At 64.1% G+C, this 12,073-nt stretch overlaps 2 protein-coding genes across 4 annotated transcripts in view; both read left to right on the forward strand.

Annotated features, from left to right (window-relative positions):
• Window positions 1–520: 520 nt before the first annotated feature.
• Window positions 521–11,525, forward strand: TMEM8A (transmembrane protein 8A). 2 transcript variants are annotated; one of them, XM_025369583.1, is made up of 13 exons: window positions 521–597; window positions 4,614–4,748; window positions 4,833–5,040; window positions 5,253–5,380; window positions 5,575–5,843; window positions 5,932–6,251; window positions 6,940–7,030; window positions 7,118–7,241; window positions 7,481–7,617; window positions 7,972–8,150; window positions 8,220–8,366; window positions 9,587–9,703; window positions 10,027–11,525. In XM_025369583.1, the coding sequence occupies exons 4-13, from the start codon at window positions 5,325–5,327 to the stop codon at window positions 10,321–10,323; spliced, it is 1,737 nt and encodes a 578-aa protein (XP_025225368.1). In that variant the 5' UTR covers window positions 521–597; window positions 4,614–4,748; window positions 4,833–5,040; window positions 5,253–5,324; the 3' UTR covers window positions 10,324–11,525. The 2 variants fall into 2 exon arrangements, with proteins under 2 accessions (XP_025225368.1, XP_025225367.1); XM_025369582.1 differs by having other exon boundaries at window positions 536–789; window positions 4,571–4,748.
• A 212-nt stretch (window positions 11,526–11,737) lies between these two features.
• MRPL28 (mitochondrial ribosomal protein L28) overlaps window positions 11,738–12,073 on the forward strand; it is a 3,750-nt gene continuing 3,414 nt past the window's right edge. The window contains exon 1 of one of the 2 annotated variants that reach the window (XM_025369584.1): window positions 11,738–11,816. The gene's annotated coding sequence lies outside the window, so the exon portion shown is untranslated. Of the gene's footprint in view, window positions 11,831–12,073 lie in introns of both variants that reach the window. The other variant, XM_025369586.1, reaches the window with a different exon arrangement.

The following is a 12,073-nucleotide window of genomic DNA, read 5'->3' on the forward strand; positions in this document are numbered from 1 at the left end:
TGCATAAAAGCGTGGATCTGACACGCACCTGCAGCGGCTCTGCGGCGTGAAGGCCGGCCCGGGGGTCCCCGTGTTGAGGCGCCTGGCTCAGGCCCACGCGCGCCAGGCAGGGCAGGGCGCGGGCCCCTCTAGGTCCCAGGCGGAGGTCGGCGCCTCTGCGCCCCGCGGGCTCCCCGAGACCGCCACGGACGTCCCGGCCGAGCAGAGCTGGGACTCAGCGAACCGGCGGGGAAGCCCCGCGAAGCCCACGCCTCGGGGAGAATTTCCTGCTTGTTCCGAGCGCGCCCGGCGCGACCTCTCCGTCCTGGGACCCCCGCGATCCCTCCGTCCCGCGCGACCCTCCGTCCCGCGAGCCCCCTCCGGCGTACCCCAGACCCCGCGTCCCCCGCTCTGTCCCCCGCGCGTCCCACGTGAACCCTGCCCCCGCGCCCGGCGTCCGCGACCCCCCGGTCCCGCCCCCCGACCCCGCCCGCGCCCTCCCAGCTGGGCCTGCGGGGCGGGGCCTGCGGGCGGAAGTGCCCGGGGCGACGGTGGCGGAGACCGGCCGGGCCATGGGCGCCGGGGGCAGAGGCGGCAGCGGCCGCGGAGGCGGCAGAGGCTGCCCGGGCGGCGGCGGGGGCTGGCGGCGCGGGACGCGGGCCGGGTAGCGCTGGGCCGAGCGCGGAGCCATGGGCCGGGCTGGCACCGGGACCGGGGGGGAGGCAGTGGCCGCGGTGGTGGCGGGGCCGCTACTGCTGCTGCTGCTCGCCCGGCCCCCGCCTGCCTCCGCCCGCGACAGCGGGAAGAGCGGTGAGCGGGGCGCGCGGGCGCCATCGGGGGAGTGGGGCCGGGGCCGCGGGCGGGGCGGGATTGTGACTCACCCCCCGCGCACCTGTGCGCTCATTTGGCGCCGGCGCGGGGCTGGGGTCCCCGCCGCGGGTTGGGGGCTCAGGGTGGCCCTTTGCGGCGCTTCGTGTCCGAGGGGTCGAGGCGGGCGGGACCCCGCTCTTCCTCCTGGTTTCCCCGAACTGGGTTGGGCCACATCGGCCCCTGGAGCGCCCTCTCCTCTCCCTCCTCCCTCCGGAGCGCTCGGGTCCGGCGCGCCCGGCGCACTCGGCGCGGGGAAGTTGAGGGGCCCAGGGGACTGCCCGGGACTCCAGATGGGAGGAGTGTCTGGGCCGTGAGCTCACCGGCCCGGTCCGGCCTGGGAGAGGGGCAGAGCCAGGAGAAAGTTGTTAGACACTGGAGCGGGGCCCGTGGGCGTCATGGCTCCAGCCCTTCCGCAGCGACCACCAGCCCTGGTACAGCCACTTCCCACCGCCCGCCCGGCTTCTGGGAGGAGGGACTGAGGAAAGGGCGCCCCTCTCCCCTCTTGTTTGGAAACTTTGCATTTCTGTTCCCTGAGGGTCGCCGTCCCTGACTGAGGTCCAAGGAGCCGGCTGGACCAGGGAGAAGGTGTTGCCCTTCCAGGGTCTGTACAGGGTAGGGACGTGTGTGTGGAGACCGCCAGGCCTTGGCCACCCGGAGATGCTGAGGACTTGCCCTGGCCTCTGTGGCCTGGAACTCTCTCGAAGGGTCGTGTCCTTGCCGGCTGGCTGGAAGGGCCCACAGGTCCCCAGTCACTCGGGTGCCCAGGTTCCCTGCAGCTGATCCGGTGCTGTTCCCTGACTTCCCGGCCCCCAGCCTCTCCCCCGCCCCTGAAATATTGCTCCTTTGAGCTCCTGTTTCTTTTTTTTTTTTTTTTTTTTTTTGAGACTGAGTCTGGCTCTGTCGCCCAGGCTGGAGTGCGGTGGCCGGATCTCAGCTCACTGCAAGCTCCGCCTCCCGGGTTCACGCCATTCTCCGGCCTCAGCCTCCCGAGTAGCTGGGACCACAGGCGCCGCCACTTCGCCCGGCTAGTTTTTTGTATTTTTTAGTAGAGACGGGGTTTCACCGTGTTCGCCAGGATGGCCTCGATCTCCTGACCTCGTGATCCGCCCGTCTCGGCCTCCCAAAGTGCTGGGATTACAGGCGTGAGCCACCGCGCCCGGCCTGAGCTCCTGTTTCTTCTGGGGGCTGTGCCTCCTGCTTTCTGAGCTTGGCACAGCTAGAGATGAAAAGCAGTTTTCCCCGAGGACGGTGCCCGGGATTAAATTGCTCCATGGCCGGGCGCAAAGCTCACGCCTGTCATCCCTGCACTTTGGGAGGCTGAGGTGGGCGGATCACCTGAGGTCGGGAGTTCGAGACCAGCCTGACCAACATGGAGAAACCCCATCCCTACTAAAAATACAAAAATTAGCTGGGTGAGGTGGCGGGCGCCTGTAATCCCAGCTACTCAGGAGGCTGAGGTAGAAGAATCCCTTGAACCCAGGAGGCGGAGGTTGTGGTGAGCTGAGGTCGCTCCATTGCACTCCAGCCTGGACGAAAGAGCGAGACTCCGTCTCAAAAAAAAAAAAAAAAAAAGAAAAAAAGAAAAAAAAATCACCTGGGTGTGGTAATGTGAGCCTGTGGTTCCAGTTACATGGGAGGCTGAGGCTACCATGAGCCGTGTACATGGCACTGCACTCTAGCCTGGGTGATAGAGTGAGACCCTCAAAAAAACCAAAACCTTACTTCTTAGGAAACTGGCAAAGGAAATTCTCCTGTTCCAGAACTCAGGCCTGGTGAGGGGTCCCTGGGAGATGGAACACCTGGGTGTGGGCAGTGGAGAGGCCTGATGGGCTGGCTCAGCCCCTCACTCCTCCCAGCCTACTGTGGAGCAAGTGCTCTGTGGCATCTGTGGGTGGTCAGGGTCTCCCATGGGTGCCTGTCCTGGTTTGGAGGATGTGGGTCAGGGGTCTTCACTCAGGTTCCCAGGACAGGGACAGGGACTTGCATTCCCACCTTCCTCACCCGGCCCTGTGTCCGTGGAGGGGCTGTGGGGCAGGCAGGGGGTGTGTGGCTGGCCCTCCTCACCCTGTGGTCACCTTGGGCTCAGAGCACTGCTAACAGCCTGGTAGTGTGGGCGATTAGGGCAGGGAGCTTGGGCTACAGAGCCCTGGGAGAGGCCCTGAGGGCCTGTGAGCCCTGGGAGTCGGAAACTGGGTGTTAGGACAACCTTGAACAGATCTCTTATCTCTGTGTACCTGCTGAAACTTCACAGCCACCAGCTGGGTTCTAGGCGCCCTCAGGCTGGTGCTCCAGGGCCAGAGGGGCTGAGGGCTTTGCCCCAGCAGGCCCAGGGGCTGTGTGCTGCTGGTGGCCTCCCCTGCCTGTCCCCACAGAGGCCGGCTCTCTCCAGGACACCGTGGCCCCGGGGGCTTGAGTTTCCTCTGCCCACATTATCAGGCCACAGCCTGGTGGGTGGGACCTGGTGGCCAGCAGACACCTGGAAAGCCTGGAGTGCGTCGTGGGTGGAGCCTGCCCCTGCCCCTGCCCAGCCCCCATGCCAGGCTCCCCTGGAGCTTGGCCTGGCTTTTCCGACAGGCTGCTGTTGGCAGGTATATCGTTTCTTCGGGTGCCTCTATGGGAGGGTCACCAGGCTGGCAGGAGAGCCTGCTGCTCACCTGTCTTCCTCCTCAGGAGGGGCCTGGGCCTGGGCCTGAGCCACCCACTCTCCAGTGAGACCTAGGCAGGGTTCCTGAGTGCAGGATGGGGAACTGCAGTGGGGAACTGCAGTGGAGGGGAGGATGCCACACCCTGCTGTGTCCACTGTGCATTTCCTCCTGAAGCCTTTGTCATTAATTAACCTCAGAGGGAGGGGCCCCCAAAGGGACGTGCCCTCCACCCTGACCTACCCAGGAGAAGGCTGGGACCCAGGGAGGGAAGGATGCCCAAGGTCACAAGGGCACGAGGTCGGAACTGGCACGGGGGCTGGGGGTGAGAGCCTGTGAGTCCTCGCCTGGGGCCATGAGCAGGATGTCTCCCACGGGCCCTTCTCCATCCCCGCACCAGGCATGGGTGCATTCCCTGAGGACAGTTAGGAGCCTTGCCCGCTTGGAATGCAGGGGGCAGCTGTCCGCTTGTTCTCATGGCTGGCCAGGCTTCTGGCCTGGGTCCCTCCCACACGCGGGGTCTCCCTCTGGGTAAGGGGGAATTTGGGCTCTGGTCTGGCTGTGTCCGAAGACATCATAGCCCAAGCAGGCAGCCAACCCATCCAGAGATGGGGGATGTGGAAGGCTGAGAGGAGGTAGGAGGGCCATGCCTTGGCCTTGGTAGCCAGGGCATCTGTGATAAGGGCCGGGGGCTCCTTCCTGACACCTGCTGGGTCCTTCAGCTTCAACCTGGGTTGGCCGTGGGGAGTGGGGTCTTCTAAGGTTGGAGGCAGTTAGGGTGGCGACGGGTGCTGAGGTGCCCTGGGACTTGTTTGGAAGCTGCTGCAGTGAGATGGCAGCTGTGAAAAGACCCAGATGCCAGGAGGGTGGGATGTAGGTCATTTGGGGAGGGATGGCAGAGGACTGGCTGAGGGGCCAGAGGGTGGCCGTGACCTTTACCAAGGTCAGAGTTGGTGTGCCAAGGGCTGCAGGTGGGTCCCCCGGGGCATCCAGCCCTTTCCCTCTGGGGACCTCATCCTCCCCATCTGCGGCCCTGGAGGAGGGCTCCCAGCCTGGCTGACGCCTCCTTCTCCTCACAGAGGTGGGGCTGGTGTCCGAGCACTTCTCGCAGGCCCCGCAGAGGCTGTCCTTCTACAGCTGGTACGGCAGTGCCAGGCTCTTCCGCTTCCGCGTGCCCCCGGACACTGTGCTTCTGCGCTGGCTGCTGCAGGTCTCCCGGGAGGGCGGCACCGCCTGCACCGACGCAGAGATCACCGTGTAGGTGGCCGCCCGCCTGCCTGCCCACCCCCCGCGCCTGGCCAAGCCCTGTGCCTGAGCCCTGTGCTGCTCTCCCGTCTCCAGGCACTTCCGTTCCGGTGCTCCTCCCGTCATCAACCCACTGGGCACCAGCTTCCCAGATGACACCTCGGTGCAGCCCTCCTTCCAGGTCAGGGTGCCGCTGAGCGCTGCACCGCTAAGCAATGCCTCTGTCAACGTTTCCCACCCAGCCCCCGGGGACTGGTTCGTGGCCGCCCACCTGCCCCCGTCATCCCAGAAGATCGAGTTGAAGGTGAGAGGGGCTGCCCTCCGGGATGGAGGCAGAGAACCTCGCGGCGATGGCCAGTCCCTGCCGTTCACCTCTTTGGGTGGTCCTTGCTCTAGGCTCCACACTGCATTCTGGGGCCAGCCCTGCTCCCTGCATGCCTGGGGTTTCTGGTGGGACCCTGCCCTCATGCCTGCATTCTCTGACACCACCCCTGCCCACACCTGTTCTCTCCCTAGGGCTTGGCTCCCACCTGTGCCTACGTCTTCCAGCCTGACCTGCTGGTCACACGGGTGGTCGAGATTTCAGTCATGGAGCCGGATGTGCCCCTTCCACACACTCTCCTCTCCCACCCCAGCTACCTCAAGTGAGCGGGGCCTGGTGGGGCAGCCTAGCTCTGGCCTCCGGCCCCACCTCAGATTTGGTGGAGTGGGTGCGAGAGCCTGGCCCTGAGCCCTGGGGGTGGGCTGGGAAGTAGTCCAGATGCCTGGCCTCCTTGGGTCCCCACGAGGTGGGCTGAGGAATGGCAGAGCCTGAGCCAGCCGTGTCCCCTTGCTGCAGGGTCTTTGTCCCCGATTACACGCGGGAGCTTCTGCTGGAGCTGCGGGACTGTGTGTCCAGCGGGAGCCTGGGTTGCCCTGTGCGTCTCACTGTGGGCCCGGTCACCCTGCCTAGCAACTTCCAGAAGGTGCTCACCTGCACCAGTGCCCCCTGGCCCTGTCGCCTGCTGCTGCCCTCACCGCCCTGGGACCGGTGGCTGCAAGTGACAGCTGAGAGCCTGGTGGGGCCCCTCGGGACAGTGACTTTCAGTGCTGTAGCTGCCCTCACAGGTGGGCCGCACAAGGGCTGGAGGGATGGCCCTGCCCCTCCCCAGATCCCTAGACTTTCCTCCAACCAAACCCCTTGTCCTCTCGGCAGCTTGCAGGCCACAGAGTGTAACCATCCAGCCCCTTCTGCAGAGCAGCCAAAACCAGAGCTTCACTGCCTCCACTGGTCTGCCCTCCCTGAGCCCCGACCACCAGGATCTGGGCAGGAGTGGCAGCGTGGACCGCAGCCCCTTCTGCCTCACAAACTACCCAGTCATGCGGGAGGACATGGACGTGGTGTCCGTGCACTTCCAGCTCCTGGACAGGGTCTCGGTGAGGGTGTGTCCAAACACACCGTCCATGATGCGACTGCGCCTGAACACCGGCATGGACAGCGGGGGCTCCCTCACCATCTCCCTGCGGGCCAACAAGGTACCTGCTGTCTGCAAGCGGCCTGTGGCCTGGGCTCGGGCAGGGCGTCGGGCGGCCCCTGCAGGGCCTCCTCATTTACCTTGGCACTGGGACAGGCAACACAGTGACACCAGCAGGCATGGGCCAGGACAGGGGCCCATGTTGGGGGCGCCTACCCTGCTGGGCAGCCTTGCTCCTGTCAGCAGGGCCCAGGGTAGCTAGGGTCAGAGGTGGGGTGGAGGCAGGATGTCCCAGGGCCCGGGGAGGAAGGGTCCCGGTGGGCCCTGGGCCTGCAGGAGTCTCAGAGAAAGGCACCAGCACTGACCGGGCACAATGACTCACACCTGTAATCCCAGCACTTTGGGAGGCCAAGGCGGACAGATCACGAGGTCAGGAGATTGAGACCATCCTGACTAACACAGTGAAACCCTATCTCTAGTAAAAACACAAAAATATCAGCTGGGCGTGGTGGCGGGCACCTGTAGTCCCAGCTACTCAGGAGGCTGAGGCAGGAGAATGGTGTGAACCTGGGAGGCGGAGCTTGCAGTGAGCCGAGATCGCGCCACTGCACTCCAGCCTGGGTGACAGAGCGAGACTCCGTCTCAGAAAAAAAAAGGCACCAGCACCAGGCTGAGCTGGCTTGTGGGGCGGATGACCCCACTGTGGCCAGGGGCTGCTGGGGCTGAGCCGGCACTGCCTCCCTTTCCAGACAGAGATGGGGAATGAGACCGTCATAGTGGCCTGTGTGAACGCTGCCTCACCCTTCCTTGGCTTCAACAGTTCGCTCAACTGCACCACAGGTATGATGGGCAGGCGTCACCATCAGCGTGGCCCGTGCCAGCTCCCGACCCGGCCTCCTCTGATGGGGCCCTCTGGCTCCCCTGCAGCCTTCTTCCAGGGCTACCCCTTGTCTCTGAGCGCCTGGTCTCTCAGGGCCAACCTCATCATCCCCTACCCAGAGACAGACAACTGGTACCTCTCTCTGCAGCTCATGTGCCCTGAGAACGCTGAGTAAGTAAATCTAGGGCAGGGACGGGGGTCAGGCACCCTGTCATTTCACTCAGGATCACAGGCGGGCTGCCTGAGGTTGGCATTCTGAGTGACCCAGCTAGAGGGGTGCTTCTTCCACGGCTACTGAAAGCTGGGAGCCTCAATGCTGGGTTCTCATGTCCGTCAGCCTCTTGGGTGTGCTGGTGGCAGCTGGGCTGGCAGACCACTGCACCAGCTTTCCTGTGGCCCCTTCCTCAAAGTGACTGTGAGCAGGCTGTGATCCATGTGGAGACCACCTTGTACCTGGTGCCCTGTTTGAACGATTGTGGACCCTACGGCCAGTGCCTCCTGCTCCGCAGACACAGCTACCTATATGCCGGCTGCAGCTGCAAGGCAGGTGAGGGCCAGGGCCCCGCCCGCCCCAAGACGCTGCTGCTGTTGGCTTCCAGTGCTGTGCCATGCCTCTCCCCTGGGGAAGCGCCACAAGGGGCTGGAGAGAGACCCCTGCAAAGCAATGCAGGGGCAAAGCCTCCTCCCCACTCCCCTGTTCCCCACCAACAATCTGCCTGCCTGGCACAGGCACCAGGTATCCCCGGGGGTGATACTGCCTCCTGACCTTGGCCCCGCCCACTGTGCCTACCCAGCTTGCCCCTGGGTGATGAAGGGGCTTCTCTGCAGGGTCCTGGGTGAGGGGTGGGCCCTGAGTTTCAGCAGTGCCCCCAGCCTCCGCCGTGGGGTTTTGTGCCCCCAGGCTGGCGTGGGTGGAGCTGCACGGACAACAGCACAGCCCAGACGGTGGCCCAGCAGAGGGCAGCCGCACTGCTGCTCACGCTCAGCAACCTCATGTTCCTGGCCCCCATCACCGTCTCAGTGCAGCGATTCTTCCTGGTTGAGGCCTCCGTCTACGCCTACACCATGTTCTTCTCCACGGTAGGCTGGCCCCTCCTGCAGGGACTTGGGGTGGGAGGGCGGGATGGCGCTCACGGAGCCTCTCCACAGTTCTACCACGCCTGCGACCAGCCCGGGGAGGCGGTGCTGTGTATCCTCAACTACGACACGCTGCAGTACTGCGACTTCCTGGGCTCCGGGGCGGCCATCTGGGTCACCATCCTGTGCATGGCGCGGCTCAAGGCAGTCCTGAAATACGTGAGTGGCCCTCGACGTGGGGTGTGGGCTCTGGGGGAGCAGGGCCCCCAAGTGCAGCCTGCAAAAGGCAGTACCGTGGGAGAGGCCGGACCTGGCGTTGGGCACAGCCCCTGGAAACCTCACATCTCGCCCGAGCACGGTGGCTCTGGTGGCTCACACCTGTAATCACACCTGTAATCCCAACACCTGGGGGAGGATCCCATTAGGCCAGGGGTTCAAGAGCAGCCTGGGCTGTACAAAAAATCGAAACGTTAGCTGAGCGTAGTGGGTGCATGCCTGTGGTCCCGGCCACTCGGGAGACTAAGGTGGGAAGATCGCTTGATCCCAGGCGTTGGAGGTGTTGGAGTGAACCGAGGTCACAGCACTGCACTCCAGCCTGGGTGACAAAAGAAAAGAAAGCTCATGTCTTCTGTGATGCCACACGGAGATGCGGGTCTGAGACCCTGCAGGCAGTTGTGAGGGGGCAATGCCGGCTGTTTGGAGGATGCCAGGAAGGAAGGTGGTAGGCAGGGGAGGCCAGGCCCCCTACCCTCGAGAAGCCCCTACCCATGCTCCCTGGGTCCTTGGTGCCAAGGATGCTTTGGGGACTCTGTGGCAGCTGGCCCTGGCATGGGGAGACTCGTGCCCTAGGTTTGTGAGCTGCATGCTTTGCCCTCCTGTCTGCTCTGGGAACTACAGGCTGGGTGCTGCCCCAAGGGGGTACCCATGGGAGCCCCACAGCCAGGGCAGGGGGGAGGCTGGGAAACACTAGGGTCCTGCAGGGCTGAGTGCAGGGCCTGAACCTGCAGATAGGCAGAGAACTGTAGGTTGTGGGCAGAAGTGTCTGATGGAGACTGGGGGGTAGGAGCCCCTCCCTATGGAACAGTGGGCGGGAGACTGAAGCCACCCTGATGGGGGATTCCTGGAAACCCAGGGGTACAGAGGGCTAGTGAGTGTGTGGGTGCAGAGCTGCCATATGTGGCTGTCCAGTTTGACCACCCTGTAGTCCCCCAGAGGTGCCTGCCTGGCCACATTCACCTGTGGATGCAATGCAGAAGCTAAAGGAGGGGCGTGTCCCTGCCGGCTGGCACAGCTGGTCAGAGGCTGGCAGAGCTGGTCAGAGGGTGGCAGCAGCTCCGAGGGGGCAGGCAGAGGTGCTGCGGGGCCCTGGGGTACACTTGCTCCTGCTGGGCCCTCAGCCCTCAGAGATGTCCCTGCAGTCATCCCTGTGTCTTGCCCAGGTGCTGTTTCTTCTGGGCACACTGGTCATCGCCATGTCCTTGCAGCTGGACCGCAGGGGCATCTGGAACATGCTGGGGCCCTGCCTCTTTGCCTTCGTGATCATGGCCTCCATGTGGGTAAGGAGCCGGGCTGGCTGGCACTGCTGCCCAGATGCTCGCAGAAGAGAGCCTGGCCCCTTGCTCTGGCCACGTTCCCGGTCTTGCTCCAACCAGTGAATGCCCGTATCTGCTGGGGGTTGCCATGGCACCCACAGAGGCCCAGCATGGCTGTGTCCCTGAGGCCTGGGCCTGAGGACCAGTGGCCTTGTGCCCTTGAGCCCCCTTGAAGCAGCCCACCCTTGTCGTTCTGCTGCCCAGACCTGGGCAGGCCCCCAGTAACCGCTGTTTCCGGGCCCTGGGAGCTGCGGCTGCACTGATGCCTGCGTGGCTGTTTTCTCTAGACTTACCGCTGCGGGCACCGGCGCCAGTGCTACCCCACCTCGTGGCAGCGCTGGGCCTTCTACCTCCTGCCCGGCATCTCCATGGCGTCCGTGGGCGTTGCCATCTATACCTCCATGATGACCAGCGACAACTACTACTACACCCACAGCATCTGGCACGTCCTGCTGGCCGGGAGCGCAGCCTTGCTGCTGCCGCCACCTGATGAGCACGCTGAGCCCTGGGCCTGCTCGCAGAAATTCCCCTGCCACTATCAGATCTGTAAGAACGATCGGGAGGAACTGTACACGGTGACATGACACCAGCCTGGGGACAGCTGCTGCTCTGATGACCTCTTCAGCCAGGAGCTGCATCGAGGGGGAGGCACCTGGTTCAGCCCTGGACAGATTGATTTCCAGCTGAATAAAATTGGCCTGGGTACCCTCTCACTTCCTCCTACTGAGGAGAGGGCCACCCCCCCCTCACACGCACCTCTCCCCACCAGCTGCCTGCTGGCTGCTGAGGTCCCTCTGCAGATCCCAGCTGCTGTCTGCAGTGGCCCCTGGGACCTGGGCTTGGTTACCTGGAGACCACAGGTGCCTGTGCGAGGATGGGGCTGTGTGCTCCGCTGGCCTGCGGGTGGCTAGAGATGGGGCGAAGGACTCCCTATGGTCCTGTTCCCTGGTGAGGCTGTGGTAAGAGACCCATGGAGCCCAGGAACCCTGAGCCCACCACTGGAGCTGGGAGCTGTGAACTCCGAGACCCCTGCTCCTGGCCCCTATGTGGCCCTGATGCCAGCCTGCCTGAGGCGTGGAGGATCCCCCTCTGCTGCTGTGGTCATCATAGGCACTGGAGACCAAGGTCTCCACCAAAGCTGATGGGCGCAGGGGATGCAGGCTTCCGCCCCGCCCTTCCCTTTTTCTTGGCTCTGGAGCCTTAGGTCCCTGAGAAGAGCCTCCTGGGACTGGTGTGCTCTGCTGCTCTGGGGATTTGGCCCACAAGGAACCCCTACGCAGCCCAGTCCACCCACCCCAGCGTTCCTGGGCCTCCCTCTGGGAGCTTTCTCTGGGTCCCAGGAGCTGTGGTGGTGTCTGCCCCCTGCACTGGGCTGTCTGTGCCCTGTGGGTGATCAGGAGACTGGGCTGTCTCTGCTCCTCATGCAAGCCTTGTGCGGGAAGCAATGACTAGGCGCAGCACCTGGCCCCTCCCTGAGGCCTGTGAGTGTTGGATCCACCCTGGGGAAGTGGGCGGCTGAGACCCGGGTGGGGTCCTCCTACACTTGGCTCTGGGGGCTTCCTTTCTGGGTCTTGTCCGGGGTGTGGCTTTCCTGAGGGTCTTCCCTCCCCCAGCCACCCTGCCTTTGACCACCAAAGCAATCTCTAAGCTTATAAAAGAGAAATATGTATATATGGGGTGTTTTGGAGTAAAAGGAAATTCTAAGACATTAAGACATATTTTTATGTAGATCTGATTTATCTGTGATTGGTGAATTTAATATTCTACAGTGATTTTTCAAACTAAACGAGATTTTACATTTTTTCTGCGCTCGTTCCCTGGTAGGGTAAGTGGGCCCCGGGAGAACAACCCCCGCCCCGCCCGCGTCGCCCTTTTGCGGAAACGCCTGGGCCGCACATTGCCAACGGTGCCTTGAGCTGCTGCTGCTGTCTCTGCAGGGTGTTTTTTACGGTCCCTAAAGGGGGCGGAACGAGGGGTAGACGGATAGCCTTTGCAGCCAGTCAGCGGTGGGAGGAGGTCCAGGCGCGGCGGACCGGCTTCCGTTTCCGGTGGGGTCCCGGGTTTAGAGCTCTGAAAGGTGGGCGCGGGCCGGTGGGGTGCGGCGGGGGGACCGCGGCAGAAGGGGAGGGGCAGGTGGGTGCGGGGCGGGGGCAGGAGTAGGGGGTAGGAGGTGAGAGCCCGGGGGCAGGAGTAGGAGGTGAGAGCCCGGGGGCAGGAGTAGGAGGTGAGAGCCCGGGGGCAGGAGTAGGAGGTGAGAGTGGAGGCAGGGGTAGGAGGTGAGAACCGGGGGCCGGGGTAGGGGTGGGGGGTGAGAGCCGGGGGCCGGGGTAGGGG

This window comes from Theropithecus gelada, chromosome 20 (assembly GCF_003255815.1).
Source record: "Theropithecus gelada isolate Dixy chromosome 20, Tgel_1.0, whole genome shotgun sequence".
In the NCBI taxonomy this organism is placed as follows: Eukaryota; Metazoa; Chordata; class Mammalia; order Primates; family Cercopithecidae; genus Theropithecus; species Theropithecus gelada.

Coding starts and splice junctions, on each gene's coding strand:
- TMEM8A (XM_025369582.1), top strand. CDS start 669: ATGGGCCGGGCTGGCACCGGGACCGGGGGGGAGGCAGTGGCCGCGGTG. Junction 6,252..6,939: donor TCTCCCTGCGGGCCAACAAG/GTACCTGCTGTC, acceptor CTCCCTTTCCAG/ACAGAGATGGGGAATGAGAC. Junction 8,367..9,586: donor TCAAGGCAGTCCTGAAATAC/GTGAGTGGCCCT, acceptor TGTCTTGCCCAG/GTGCTGTTTCTTCTGGGCAC.